The sequence below is a fragment of the Rhinatrema bivittatum genome, chromosome 11, assembly GCF_901001135.1.
Source record: "Rhinatrema bivittatum chromosome 11, aRhiBiv1.1, whole genome shotgun sequence".
NCBI lineage: Eukaryota > Metazoa > Chordata > Amphibia > Gymnophiona > Rhinatrematidae > Rhinatrema > Rhinatrema bivittatum.
In genome coordinates this window covers 38,761,338-38,776,781 of record NC_042625.1, presented here as the reverse complement: position 1 = coordinate 38,776,781, position 15,444 = coordinate 38,761,338, and the positions used below count along the sequence as shown (strand labels likewise).

Genomic DNA, 15,444 nt, shown 5'->3' with positions numbered 1-15,444 from the left:
AAACTCAGCTCCCCAGAAACTTCATTCCATAGGAACAGAGGAGGAAGAGGAGAAGTCTAGCAGTTAGAGCAGGAGAGTGAGAACCAGGGAAGCCAGGGTTCAAATCCCACCACCTCTACTCACTGGCAAGTCACTTCACTTTCCATTGCCTCAGATACAAACTTAGGAGGATAATTTTCCAAAGGATTTATCCATGTGAAAGTAGATTATACCATAGCAATTTTCAAAAAGCCTACTTACACACTTAAAAGTGCATTTATGCATGTAAAACCCAGTTTTAAGCGTGTAAATCCTTTTGAAAATTACCCTTTACATTCTAAGCCTTCTGAGGATAGGGAATGCCTAATGTGTCTGAATGTAATCTGCTTTGAAGTGGATAACTAACTAGTCAGGAATGGCAAAATACAGATCAATAGCCAAATTAAAAACCAGCTGCCCAGCCTTATTTTCTTTTGTCTGTTTCAAAAGCTCCTATAGTTTTGAAATGTTGTGCCAAACTGCCATTTGCCATAATATTTTATTAGAAAACTGTAATTAAGGTTTCAAATGCAAATTACTTTCAAAACCAAATAAACATATATTGAACACAGTGTGTAGACGACCAGCTGTTCAAGCAAAAGGTATCCACTGATGTTCAAGTTCCTTTAAAGACATATATTTGTAAGGATGAGAAAAGAAGAGGCTCCAGGCGCCAGAATGGGGTATCTTAGAAAATCTGACATCAACATCATTTCAGAAAAAAGATTTGTCACGACAAGAAAGGCAGTTAAGACCCAAGTATCCATGCACGTTTATGAATCATTAAATACATTGACAGTAGGCTGTCAGCTTACGTTAAGCCCATTAAACTGGCTGTTTTACAGTATGTACAGTATTTACAGATAAATATTTCATTCATACAATGTACAATGCAAACTGCAAAAAAATCACCTGAGTCATAAGGTGGGCAGGTATCTTAGTTTTACAAATCCTATAAAAAAAAAAAAAAAAAAGGAAAGCCACAGATTAAGATGAGATGGTAAAGTCACGTCCTTTAACACTGCATGGATCTATGACATCTCCAGAGATTTCAATCATACATTTCAGACTTTTTTTTTTTTGATAGCCCATGATTTTCTGAATGTAGCAGGAAATGAATTCGGTGAAGAGCAGCATTACCTGCAGCGAGCTGAATGGGGAGCAGCCGTTCGGTCTTTTTCAACTTTCCTGAATGATCAAAGTCTCTTCCCGGAAAGGAGGCAGAGCCCGGTTGCTGTACCTGCGACGGCTCCGATCTCCAGAGCATTTGCACACAATTTAGGGCTTTACTCAAAGAGAACATTTTTTCTATTCTTTTGTTGAATAAGGCCCTTAGTGCTAAAAAAAAAAAAAAAAAAAAGTAATAATAATAATTCTGTTATTTTACAGTGAAAATGGGGCATGAAGCTCAGGGTGGTGCTTTTCTAAGCTGACATATTTAGACTGATCATTCTGTTACCTAAAGATATCATCCTGTGGCTTGCATTTAAATTCTAGTGATATTTCTTTTTACAAGAGGGGCCTTTTGAAGCAAATTCATCTCATTTCCTTTCTCTATCTCTTAGGGTAAGCAAAAATCGGCTCATCCCAGTAGGTTTAAGTGCTTTTGTGGTTTAGGGGTTCACACGTATACTCAACTCCCAACAGCCTGACATGTCATGAACCCTTTTAAGTGTCCAGGGAGTCCCATGATGCTTCATGGTAAAGGCGCTTGGATTTTGACCTTTGAACCCAGCTGTGTTATTGGATTCTGTGAGGAGTTGCCAGGGCAATGTGGTGGCAGCTCCAGATCAAACCAAATTTGTCTACAATTTAATGAGCTAAGGTGACAGCGTTACTTCACACATTCCTCATATTAAGCCCCCTGTAGTGAATGGTTTCCATCTCTGTTTGTTCTTTTTTGTGGAGAAAAATTGTATACGCCCAGAGCTACATAAACCTAATCTCAGTTATACTATATGCCACTTATAACACCCACAATAATAACAAACAACCATTCCCCGAAATAAATATATCCAACAGATTTTGCTGGTGACCAGACAGAAGCACTTATCGGAACTAAAATGGGATTTTCTGGTGGGAACATTTTTGAAGGGGGAGTGGGTTCTAGGTAAATCTAAAGCCGATGAGTCAGATGCAAAAAGTCACATGTCCTAACTATGAAATGATTGTAAATAAATGGACATAAAGAACAGCCAGGGCTCGGTAGGCATGCAAATCATCTGGTGATATTCTCAAGCACAATTTACATTTTACAGTTACAGTTCTTGGTTTATTTAACTTCAGGGACCCTTGTTAAATAATATTCAGTAAGCCTACTATTACACAGAGATATGTATTACATATCAACTCTACCTCCACTGTGAACAAGTTTATGGACACTGGGCATTATTTCTTCAATGGACAGAAATGAGCTATGGCTGTACTTCTATACTACACAAGCTTAAATTATTTATAAATACTATAGAAATCTCAAATTTAAGCATAGGGTAGAGCGTGACAGGTTGATTCACTTATCGAACAGGAAGCATCCAACCAATAACTGATTAATTCCTTTATACTCAGTACAGTTGCTGTAATACTGGACCATCTCCCAGTAATATGTTATATATATCCTGCAATAACTTTTTTTTTTAATTGCATTTTTAGCCCATCAGTTTTCTCCTGCTCCTTTGGGTTTCCAGCTCAGTTGGAATCGGTCTCTTCTGGGCAGGATATTTATCCTATGTTTAGAACCTTCCTTAGTTCAGCCATCGTAGTGATGGACCTTTGCTGGGAACCACAGGCTGCGACTCCTCTCAACAACCCGATATGTATGCGCCCTATTTCTAGCCAGTAGGGGTCACCATGGGGCCACGGTGGAGATGTCCGCCTCCACTTCCCAGGGGCTGGGAAACCTGTCCATACAGCATCCCCCAGCTGACTCAGGAATCGAATCACCAGGCCAGCCTGTATCCTGTAGTAATTCTTAATACAACGTGATACTATTGTAAAGGAGAAAGGAAATGAGCCCCTCAGAATTTGGTATTGAATGGCTTACATGTTCTAGCCCTAGAAGAGAGTTATTTGATGTTTGTGGTAGAATAATTGCTATTCATTATTTATGCTAATTTGCTGATATTGTGCATTAATCACTTGTTCTTTCCGCATTCTTTCAATTGCTTCACGCACTTTGGATGCAGTAATTACCCATCCAGGTTTTATATTAACTCTGTAAAGTGTCTAATTTGTTCCTCGTATGAGTTTTAACATCATGCTTTGCCTCATCTTTGCAATTCACTTTCATACAGAGAGAGAGAGAGAGAGAGAGAGAGAGAGGTTTTTTCCTCTGTGTAGCTGAAAATGCATTTGTATGTAGCAAAATATCTGTACAACTTATTCAGCTCCTTGGTGTGAACAGTGATATATATATATATATATATACACATCTCCAATTTTCAGCATGGGACATTTGCTTTCACAATGTAGGTTAGGCAAGTTATATAGAAATATGCATACAAAACAGAATACTGGAAAGGAACATCAAGTTAATGGTATATCCCTTTGGTGTTGGAGGTGGACATAATATAATATAATAATCATGATGAAGGATCCTAATCTTCCCTCTGCATATTTCCTGTTGGGCACTATTTAGCAATAGCAGTCTTAACTTGTATGAAAATGATCTGTAACAAATGAGGGAAAATTAATTGCCCAGTATGAGCAATTATTTCTGGCAATCTCCGATACCAGTCTGACAAAACGCACCTGAGAGGAAATATGTGGGGGACGGGAAAGGATCGGTGTCCTAAATTGTAGCCAACGGACGGTTTGCCCATTACTTTTTGATATAATCTAATCTAGACTTGAGATTTTATGGGAGTTTTAAAACTTTTTTTTTTTATTCAGGGAATATTATTGCTAGCAAAATGATACCACTAATATTTAACTGGTCTATTTTTTCCTACAAATACTCCAAAATTGTTTTTCCCCACTCATGTTTATTCTTATGAAGGATAACCTAAATGCGTGCGGTGGCATATACATGCGTATTACGACCATGAGCAGATCTACGCAAATATTTTATTGCACACACATATGATATATGTGCGTTTTATAAAATACGATTCTCTCTCCCCCACAACATAATTACATATGTAGGCTTATGCACGAATACATGCAATGCAGTGAACCCCCAGTTATCAATGCACTGAACACAGGCAATTTTCCTGTTTTAACAATATGTGCACATTCATTTTCTGTGCAAAAGTAAAGCAGGTCTTACTCGCACGTTGCTTAGCTTTAAAACATGCACACGTAAATGAAATTAATAAGTTTATGCTCAAGTGGAGGTAACTTTCAAAGGAGTTACGCATGTAAATGTAACATACTAACGTAGCAATTTTCAAAAGCCATTTATGTGCGTAAAACGCACTTATGCATGTATAAGCTATGGACGATTCAATGACATATATTGTGACAATTTTCAAAGGTCCACTTGCACGGGTAAAGTGCATGTAAATCAAAATTGCCTCCATAGGTATTAAATAGAAAATGTCATAACCATGACTAGGTATTTCATTCATACAGCCAACCATCATGCAGACATGTACAGTAGGTCCTTAAAATATTCAAAATCTTAGAAGAAAATTACCTTTTTTTTAATAAAGTACTTCATGTTTCATGACATGCTGCCCCCCACCAAAAATAAGATAATTTGATTATTCATAAGCATTTTGCATGCTGCAAGCCTTTTAGGAAGCTCCAGCTGGGGTTTGCTATTGTAAGCATTTATAATGAAGTGGTATAATTTCTTTAGAAAAGAAAAAGTCCCTCAGCGCCAGCTCTGGTTTATCATGGGACCTGAATGGCTGTCAATCACATCACAGACTCAGCTGGAAACGTACTGAAATGGCCACAATATAGGAAACGCTGAGCAATTAAAAAAAAAAAAAAAACCCAAAAAAAAACAACCCACCAACAACAATTAGTTCCTCTGCAAATAAATGAATTTCCCAGAACCATATGTGAAAAACTAGTTAGCATTAATTTTGATGATACCCAAATACAGTATTGCTGAGAGTAGTCTAGAATAGTGGTCAGGTATGGGAAGGGAGAAGCTTTTGGGTATGAACTCACTGGAAAATCTTGACGATGGAAACCTGTCCTGGATAAGGAACAATTTATTTCACGAGCAATCATGCTCTAAGGAAGGCAGCCGGATCCTTTCCTTGCAACGTGGACAGTAAATAACCCGGCAGCCTGGATGGGGTTGGCTGATCATTTTCTGCCCTCATCCACCATATTACTATTCAGACTGTCTAGAGCCCGTCCATCCCTTGGTAGCAGGGAGTGTTTTCCCCTCCCACCATCACCCATATATCAAGTGCGATTCAAAATGGGTTAATAAAAAGACATTAATTCAAAAGGCACACTTGAGCAGACCCTCTTTTCTTGTTCCATGTAGGTTTTTTTTTTGCATGTATTATAAAAATAGCTCCATTTTGTGCTATTGATCTTTCCAAAGCATAATTTCTCATTCTGATTCTGTGGCTTAATCCATTTATAATATAAATGAGATTTCAGGAGACAGGTAGAAGATGAGCCAATTTTTTTTTTTCAGATGCTATGTCAGACATATTTATAATTGCCTGTAAAGTTTAGTGAAATATAGCAGCACCAGATAGGGGAAAATTATGTGCACCCAGAATTAGGAAGCTCGCTGGTTTCCAAAATTGCACACTGGGCTGTTATGTTTTACTGGGCTTTGCATTGACAATTTTAGGCCGTTCCAAGGTTTCTGTGCACCCCTGTAGTACATGCACCTCAGTGGCTCTATGAACTCTGCTAGTGAATTGTTTTTTTATTTTTTGTTTTTTTTTTAATGTTCTGGAGAGCTGCCACCCAATCCCGGATCACGAGCAACACATTCAAATGATCAGGCTTCCTCCGCTGAGCAATTTCTGTTGAGAAAGCAGGAAAAACAAAATCTCGGCCGGTTTGGAAAAGAAAGCTTAAAAACAGCAGAGCGGGCTGAATATGTCTGGAGGTTGCGTTACTTAAGCTGCTTTGATCGCGTGAGCTCTGTCTCTCACTTTTGTGATGTTAACACATAGGGAAGGCAACTTGTGTGCGCAAATGCCACTTCTATAGTGTAAGTGGGGGGTATTTTAAAAGATACGCGTGCTGACGCCAGTACCAGTTCATTCCCAGTTTGCCCAGATAAGGAATTAGACTTCCAACCACCCCTCCTAGTTTGATAGCCTCCCTTCTCCCCTATTAGCCAGTATCTTTAAAACCCCAATCTATTTATCTTTATTTATTTTTTTTAACATAAAGATTTTACTAACGTTATAATAACAAAGACAATACAATAGGAGCCCATGATCTCATTCAGAAAGTAAAGCGAACATTATTACTTGCACAAGTTACGCGCAGGGGACCCCGACACACTCTTGTGTGTGTAAGTATTTACACATTAATTTCAAGTTAAAACCTTTCAAGTTAAAACCCAAGAATGCCCATACCCTGCCCAGGCCACGCGCTGCACCTGTTTTTTTTTACCTTTACATTTGTGCGTGTGGCAACTTTTAAAATCCACTCGGCGCACGCCGGCCCAACCTGTGCGCATGTCTGCCGGTTTTGGTGTACACTGGGGCTTTTAAAATTCACCATTAAAGGACTGCCTAAATTCAGGACAATGCCTGCGCTTCGGCTTTCTTTAATCTGCTGGCTGTGCGTCAGTTTTCGAAGAGAAGGCGGATGTGCTTTCTCCTTTTGAAACATCTCGTGGATATTTGCACCTGCTTTTTGCATGGATACTTTTTCCCCCGCAGAGAATGCCTCGCACGGATTTGAAAGCAGCAATCCATTTTCCTCCTGAACAATCTGGACAGAGGAATTAATTCCTCCAAACGTGGATAGAAGCCTGCATTATAGCAGAGCTCGATGCTTACTTTCAGCCGTGTTTGCAGGAAGGCAATTTGCAGATTGCCAGTTTATGGAGGTAAACTGCCATCTACCAGCATGAACAGCTTTAAAATTAGCCTCCAGCTTAATCCAAGATCAGAAACCTAAAAGTGATCTGTGTGAAACATAAACCAACTCAAGCCTTGACAGCAATCGCTAGTGATAATTATTTGAATAATTTCTGATGTTGGCTGTTGAAAGTTGCCACTTCCTTCCCGCTTTCTCTCTCTCTCTCTCTCTCTGCTGAGCACATTGTCCTTCAGTGTCCACTCTTGCAGGGCTATTTTTACATCGTACTGGATTAACCTCACCATTGCATGATTAAAATCTTGTGATTTTCATAGCAAAACGCTTGTTTAAAAAAAAAAAAGCGCAATGTTGGTCAATAAATGGCGTTCTTCTAAGCGTGCTGCAGTACGTCAGAGATGGCAGCAGCGGGATAGTTCATGCCATACCTGTTAGGACCATGAGAGGACTTCCATCTCGGGACCAAGCTCAAGGATATGAGACGTAACGCCACGGTGTCCACCTCTAAGGAAAAGAAAATGAAGAGCCTCCTTGGAGTATTTATCTGCCCTAGCAAGCAGATTTCTGCCTCTGAACCAATCAATGTGGGGGAGGGGGTAATATGTGTAAAAACTACAAGATTTACATCGGAGGCTCTCAACTGTGCCCTTACTCTATTTTAGTGCGGTTTCACTGGCTTCAAACTGGAAGATTTAGAAACAATCTCCCATATTTTCACAGCGCTACGCGCACAAAACCAAAGGGATACAAGTGTGGCTGAGCCATGCCCACGCCGAGTGCATTTTAAAAATTAAAAATGGCCTGGCCACGTGCATACGCCGCGGTACGCTCAGAAGTTCCAGCCTTTCTCAAAGAAGCAGGGAGGGGCGGGGACCGGCGTGATCAGCTGCCATTAGGCCCTGTCCTAGGAAAGCACACGCCGGCAGCAGGCTGGTGCGCGTAACTTACTTCTGCTCCAAAAGAGCAGGCATGTTATAAAACAAAATAAAATCTAATAGTTAGGGAGGGGTTAGGGGTCAGGGAAGAGAGGGGAAAAAGTAGAAAGGGTAGTTAGGTGGATAGGGAAGTTCCCTCCCAGTCTGCTCCTTAATTGGAGAGGACTGGGAAGGAACTGGGAAAACCCTACTCCCGTCGCTGTTCGTTGTTTTGTAAAATCTCCCTGTTGCATGGGGAAGAGGTCACTTGCCTGCACATGCGCGCGCAGACATTCAAATCTGGCACATGTGTGCACAGGAATCATATTTTATAACATATGTGCGCAGACGAGCACATTATAAAATAGCCGCATCCATGTGAGCGTGCCAGGAACCACGCACACATGGACACACACTCTCGGGTTTTAAAATCGACCCCAATATGCTGTCTTTAATGGAAGACAACTTCATGTTTTGCAATCATAATGTTCAATATAGTCATTTGTATTTATCACAATATTTTCTGTGCATTTTCAGCATGTGCTGTATACTGGTTTCAGTTCAGTACATCACATGGGGCCAATTTTAAAAGTGTCCACTCTGAGAAGTTGGAAGTATGCATATATTTTCTCATGCTGCACGCACAAGGCGCGGACCATTGCTTGCATCGGTTCTTTTGGGGCGAGTAGAGTTTTGCTTGAAAAGAACGTGCAAAGATTTGAAAAAAAAAAATGCAATCCATCATCCATGTGTGTATGTCTCCTTCCCCAACCTAAATACCCCTGGGAATGCAGCCTCTAAAAGAGCATCCCCAGTGGAGGTGGAGGAAACATGAACGGTATACGAATTCAGGAGAGCATGGGATAAACACAGGGGATCTCTGAGAGAGTGGTAGGGATCATAATGTTGAATAGTTGGTGAGGACAGGCAGCCTTGATAGGCCATAATTTTTTTCTGCTCTTACGTTTCTGTATTTCTAAACATAGCTAAAAGTGCATGGAACTTTTGCAATAGGGCACAAGCTTTTAGCTACGTTGATAGAGGGAAATCTTCAGACTGTCGATTTATGCAGGCAAAATGCTTTCTACTGGCAGATCTGCTTTCAAAACAGCCCTCTGTAACTGCTGTGTAAACGACTCAACAGCCCCTTGGAGAGGCAGGGAGTTGTGATCATTCCTTAAAGGCAACACCCTAGTGGCTGGATTCAGGCCCTGCAAGGACAGGGTTCCAGAAGGAGTCCTGGCACGTGGCCTCTCACCCAAGGCCGTTGCTGCCATGGCTGGGGCCAGATATGTTGGGAAAGGGAAGGAGGAGTTTAAAAAATAGGTGATCCCAGCCCTGGGTATGACCGAGCTGGAAGAAGAAAGGAGCAGAAGGAAACTATCAGGTCCCATTAAAAAATCAACCAAAAAAAACCCCAAACTCGTGAAAGGCTGCAATTTTTCAAGTCTGATGTACTGCATACATTTTCAGCATGCTGAGTTGCTTCACTGTTTCATATCGAGCACTGTTTGATGGACGCATTTCAGTGTTCCATATCTGTTCCTGAAAAATAGCAATCAGGAACGGAACACTATGATTGGCCAGAGGACTTCACATGACCGTGTAATAATATTCCCCTTATTGCATGGGCTTTTAGGGTTGTTTTTCCCTCCAAGCTCTTCTAAAATGACAGCTTTAACAATTGCTTCCCTACCAACTTGTCATTTAGTGAGTGTTATAAACCACATCCGAAAAGCATGGTAAGACAGATTTTACTCTAATTTATGGGCAGCTGAAAGAAATCCATCGTGGGTGACATTTGCTTTGCCAAGGTACCAGTTTGGCTTTTTTTTTTTTGCCTCACCAAGCGGCGCACAGATAAGCCTCTGATAGGATGTGCCACAAGTAACTTCATAAATCATAGGGATTTTATTCTCAAAACAAATGCTGAAATCTTGTGGTTAGCATATATGCTCCTGTAATGAGGCATGATCCTATGTGCATTCACATTTAAAATTAAAATTGTTTCTTCATTAGTATAAAGGGTAATCGGAGAAGAGAGCTGGAGCATGAAACGGGAACCAACCTTTTAGTAACACCTGAAAGTTTTTGTTTTTTTAAATAAAGCAAATATAATTAAAAAAAAAAAAGGTTTGCCAGCTATCATTTAGTTTCAATTTTAGAGGCTTCTTTCTCTTCCACTGTGCATTTGATGTGCATACAACGTACGTCCTTTTCCATGTGTAAATACTGCGTGTGCTTTCTAGCAGCTGTCTCTTCTGTGCAAGTGAACCTACAAGTTACTTTCCCCCTCTTCTCAGTGCCATTAAAACCTAACAATTGTGGACATATCGATCTTTTGCCTTAGGTTTGTCCTCAGTTTGTTAGCCGGTTCAGGTTTCCTGCTTAGATACAATCTGCCACTTCTCATGGTCATTATTCCACTTGGCTGATGGATAATCATTTGAAAGGTTGATTCCCTTATCTTCTCCCATGGAAGTCCATTATTAGAGGATAAAAACATCTTAATTGCACTGGGATTTTTTTTTTTTTTTAAAATCATTATTTCGTTGATTTTTTTTCAGCTTTCCATTGTATTATTTCCACCTGTGTTTTTCACTACTTCCCTCTAATGGTCAAACTTGAAAAAAAGACAGTCAGTAAAACATTGTTTGCTTTTATCCCTTAAGCCTACCTATTTCTTGAAAACTTCAATTTAGTTAGCTAAGGAGCAATAATCCCAGGGTTTTATAATGTTGTCCTATGACTCTACTTCTCACATAGGTGAAAAACCTCAGTCGCTTCTCTTATGCCTTACAAGATACCCGAGAGCATCTGTCTTGACTGGTTGTAAGCTCCAAGGAGCAGGGACTTAAATAGCCCAGTACGGTGCCATTGTATCAGCATGCTCCGAACAAATGAACAACAACGAAGAAAACAATGTACTTATCACGCCTTACTGCTAGTGACTCGTACAATTTAATTGTACTCAAGAAGTGTCAAGATTATGAACCTGAACCACATTTATTAAAACGATGAGGACAATTTTCAAAAGCCACTTGCTCATGTAAACGATGTTTTACATAGGTAAAAGGGCCGTTGGAAACCTGCCCTCCTTGTACACAGGTAAAAGTGTGCGCAGGGATCTACGATGTACACAATTTTACACGTGGGAAAAGTAGATGGCATGAGAGGCAGGGTTAAGTTCAAGGGAGGCAACACCACGCCTCGTTTTGGATTTTTAAAATTTTGTGCTTTTTTGTTTTCAGGGAAAAAGCATCCACTATAAAAAAAAAAAAAAGGTGCAAATCTCCCTAGCCAATTTCCCAAAGGGACTATAAGCATATATTTTCTTTTAGAAAAATCAGTCCCAAAGTCCACGGGGAAAAGTTACCCACAGACTTTGCAACCGTCTGCATAGTTTTGAAAATTGCTCTGTTATACAACTGTAAAAATATCAGATTATGCTAATTCCTATCAGCCTACAGAAAAACCTTTACAACAATACTGGCAAATGTTATGAAAACCGTTTTCAAAGGGATTTAGCCAAGAAATGACACCCCCCCCCCCTCCGGTAAATTTCTAGATTATAAAATTTGGAGCCAGAGAGGTCGGGTTTCACGTGATAGGTAAATTTAGTCAAGGGAAGAAGGGGGGTTCTGGGGGCAGGGAGAGGCTGGAGGAGGGAAAGTATACGCTCTGGACCCTGCCCTGTAGACCTTCATTCCCATAGACTTTGCCCCCCATCTCTGCATGAGCACAACTGGGAGAGCCAACATAAGTGGCATGGCTAAGCTTAAATGTCGCATCTTATGTTACTGTATGATATTGCAATAACCCCTGCCATCACATAACCTGCTTAGTCAATGAGGCTCAAATAGTGCTACAGCATGGCCAATGATAACTCTGCATGTCACGCACTTTCCCACCACGACTAAAATTAAATTGGCATTACTTGCAGTTGAATTGCATATATAAAATGAAATAGAAGACTTATATTCAGATATCTTTAAGGTAAGCTTCATCGGAGGTCTTAAAGCAAGACTTTTTTTTTTTTCCTTTTTTACTGTGCTTTACAAAGAGCTAAAGTTAGAAAAATGGTGAAAAATATCCCTTGGTATTCAGAGTTTCTGTTCTCATGGCGTAATATAAACCAGTGTACAATGTCTTTTAAATTTAGCTGTAGTAATATTTCACTATTAACATAGTATACAAAATAATTTTCCATGTGGTACCCAGACATCTAGTCATTGTAGGAGTATATCATACATTTATTGTGCAGTAAAACTGGGCTTCATTTAGTCAGCCTCCCATATTTGCTTATAGTACACAGTTGCCCCAGACCTTAAAAGATTAGCTTGTTTTCTAACCTCCTATTGCTAACTGCACAAACTGCTCCACCATCAAAAAACTGAAGGCATAAAGGTGAGTACAAATATAAAACTATTTTACATATTGTCCTGTAGTCTTTCCATATAGTCTCTAAGTTCCCTTGAATCCCCAAGATTCATATCTTGGCATACCCATTTTATATTATCCTCATTGCCAAATATGACAGAGTTGGTGTAGGGGCCTCCGTCCTCAGGCAAAATGGTAGTAAAGGAAGTAAACTTTACTCTCTTCCTTTTAGAAGGGTTGGAGGCTTCATTCTTCACTTCCATTTCATATGTATAATCAGGAGGCCTGAGAATTTGACTGTGTAGGTTCATCTGAGAGCTTCCGTTCAGGAGAAAGTTGCTCTCTTCAAACTGCATGCCTCTATCAATCATGGTAGTACACTCGTCCGCTGGGAGGGAGAGGTCAACCGGGTTTTCCAAGAGCTCCACCTCGTTTCCAAGCCAGACCCAGTCATGAGAGTGGGGGATGCTTCCATGCTCCTGCACAGGAAACCTTTTGTGTCTATATTTCCAGGCAAAGGCCACACAGTTGATTAAGAAGACTAGAATTGCTAGACAGAAAACACATAGGAGGGCATACATGCCAATCTCCAAATCTGACAAGCCCCTGGAGGTAAATGTTAAGTTATTTTCATTACTTTTCTCCGGTAAACCTACATGTGTAGGGAAACTTGTGAAAGCAGCTGGAATGCTTTGCAGATGACCTTCGTCTTGGGCATTTCCTTGAAGAGGCGTGTTAGAAGTTATGCTTCTATTAGTACCATTTTCAAGACTGACCACAGACGTTCCATGCTTGGACCATTCTTGATCTTCTGTCTTTTCAACAGAATTACTCAAATGGATTTTGAGATCACCATCTACACTGCCAACATCAATGGTATTTTCTTTATGGTCAAAATCCTTCTGACCAAACTTGACCTTAATGTTTCCATTTCCAACAGCCAAGCTACTCTTTCGCTTAGTCTTCTGGCAGGTCTCACTTATCACCAGCTCTACTTTAATTAGGGGCCCTTGGCCTTCCCCTTCTGCAACTATAATGGGCCAGTTTGATAGAGGGTTTTGATGAGCAGACACTACCATTTCATCTAATGAAGAGACGGCGATTGCAAAATCCTTGGATTCATAGATATCTAACGGTGTCACCGAACCATCACTGAACAAGATCCAGGCACTAATTACTGCTTCCTGTAAAAAAAAAAAAAGTCATATTAAGAAACACTACAGTGGATTGTATATTTGAGAGATTTCCAAGATATTATTACTGAGTTTTTTTTAGATTCTCAAACAAGTTCCATACCTAATGATTTAAAGAGAGGGTCATAGCTCAAATGCTGACCAAATTGTCTGTGCTAGTGTTAGGATTTTACCTACATTTTTAGAGTCCCCCAAAATCTCTCTGTAATGATCTAGACTTCCAACAATTCAGCCACTAGAATGAAGGGAAAAGTAGTGATGAATGAAATGTGATAATGTAACACAGTGTACTGTGACACACCACGCTATATTGTGTTTGGGGAAAAAGACCCTTGTGTTGGAACTAAATTACATGATATCATACTAACTCTAGTCATGACATGACATATAACAAATCTATAGTAAATAAGTTCTACTTCAGCAATAATACGGTACCCTCTCGACAGATCATTTACTGGCAGTTAATGCCCTCTGTGGAGGGAGCTGAAAATCTAAGGGGAAGCAGGTCATTAACCCAAACAATGCATTAACCCACTGGGCATGAAATCTAGAGAGAATTATTCTTACTAATGTATTAGATAATATTCCTTTCTAGGTATTTTTTTTTTTTTATGATATTCAAACAGAAGCAGTTGGACATGAATAGCTCAAATTATTAAATCTGTTAAAACTAGAAATTGTAAGATATTAATGCCTTCTGTCTTAGCCAAATTACTTGGCATGAAAAAGAAAATATTACATTGTAAACTACTTTTATAGGGTTTTTGTTTTTTTGTTTGTTTTTTTACCAATTATGTGGTATATAAATGTACTTGCATGTTGAATTTTATTATAAACTAAACATTCTATTTAGTTATACAACAAATATAAAGCAAGCATATAAAATTAAATCACTTTTTAATTATATTCTAGCCATCAAATACTTGAATTTTAAGTGAACCAGCCTACATGCAACTCAAACAACAAAAAAATGTTTTCCTTACAATTCTGGCAAACTGAACAAACTGCTATGTACTTTACAACCATGAGCGTGAATAATTACCTGTTTGGGGGCATGAAAAATATCATAAGCAGATATGGTTGAGACAATTGCTCTTTTATTTTCTTTGCTTGTTTGCAAAGATAAAGACAGGCCGGCTACGAGCTGAACGCCAAGGTCTATGATTGTTACTCGGTCATCCAACACAGTCACGGTCTTCTCAGCCAGAATGGAATCGGAGAGAGGAGAGAGAACCTTAAAACCAGAAAAAGTTTATTTAATCTGGCATACAAGCAGGCAGTTCATCATCTGACAAGTCATGGTATGGAACTTGATTGTCTGGTATTCAATTACAAATGCCGCATTGCCTTTTTATTTTATTTTTCCTAACAAGTCTTAAAATAGCTCCCAGCTAATATCTACTGCATTCGTGATCACCCAAAAAGCTTTGTTGAAATGCTCACTGTCATGTTTATAATGCTTTTATGCAGAGCTGTTCTTTCGAGGAAGTTAAAATGAAATTTAACAAAATACGTTATTGGTGGGAGAATGTTTGAAGCAAACATGAAAATTATTTACGTAAGTAAGGGGCTGCCCCCATTTTCTGTCCCTAGGAAAATGTCCCTGCTCTTAAAAATATGCAGTATACTGAGTGCCCTCAAAATGACAGAGGTCTCACTAGACCTTGCCTGTCTGGGATTTCAGGGTAGTATGAGTGTGCTAAGGAGGAGCGCCATTCCCCATTGGGAGGGATGATATTAAAGTATGAACATCCCTGTTTTCGAGCCATCTCTGTGAAGATGGGCCTGTCTCTTCACAGAGAGGATTCTAGGAGAGACATTCCTGGAAATCCAGAAACTGAAGAAGAGGGTCCTGACGATTGGGGACCAAGTGTCTAGGAGTTGCCAGAAAGAAAGCCTACCAGTGAATAAAGATTTTTTTTCGAACAGTGATGCTGATGTGGTGGTTTTTTTGTTTTGTTTTT

General features: G+C 39.7%; 1 protein-coding gene across 1 annotated transcript in view; it reads right to left on the bottom strand.

Annotated features, from left to right (window-relative positions):
• Positions 1 to 9,956: 9,956 nt before the first annotated feature.
• TMEM132B (transmembrane protein 132B) overlaps positions 9,957 to 15,444 on the bottom strand; it is a 533,841-nt gene continuing 528,353 nt past the window's right edge. Inside the window, exons 8-9 of the mRNA XM_029571422.1 lie at positions 14,523 to 14,714; positions 9,957 to 13,471 (exon numbers count right to left, since the gene is read on the bottom strand). Coding sequence (XP_029427282.1) covers positions 12,338 to 13,471; positions 14,523 to 14,714 — 1,326 coding nt within the window. The 3' untranslated portion in view covers positions 9,957 to 12,337. The remainder of the gene's footprint in view (positions 13,472 to 14,522; positions 14,715 to 15,444) is intronic.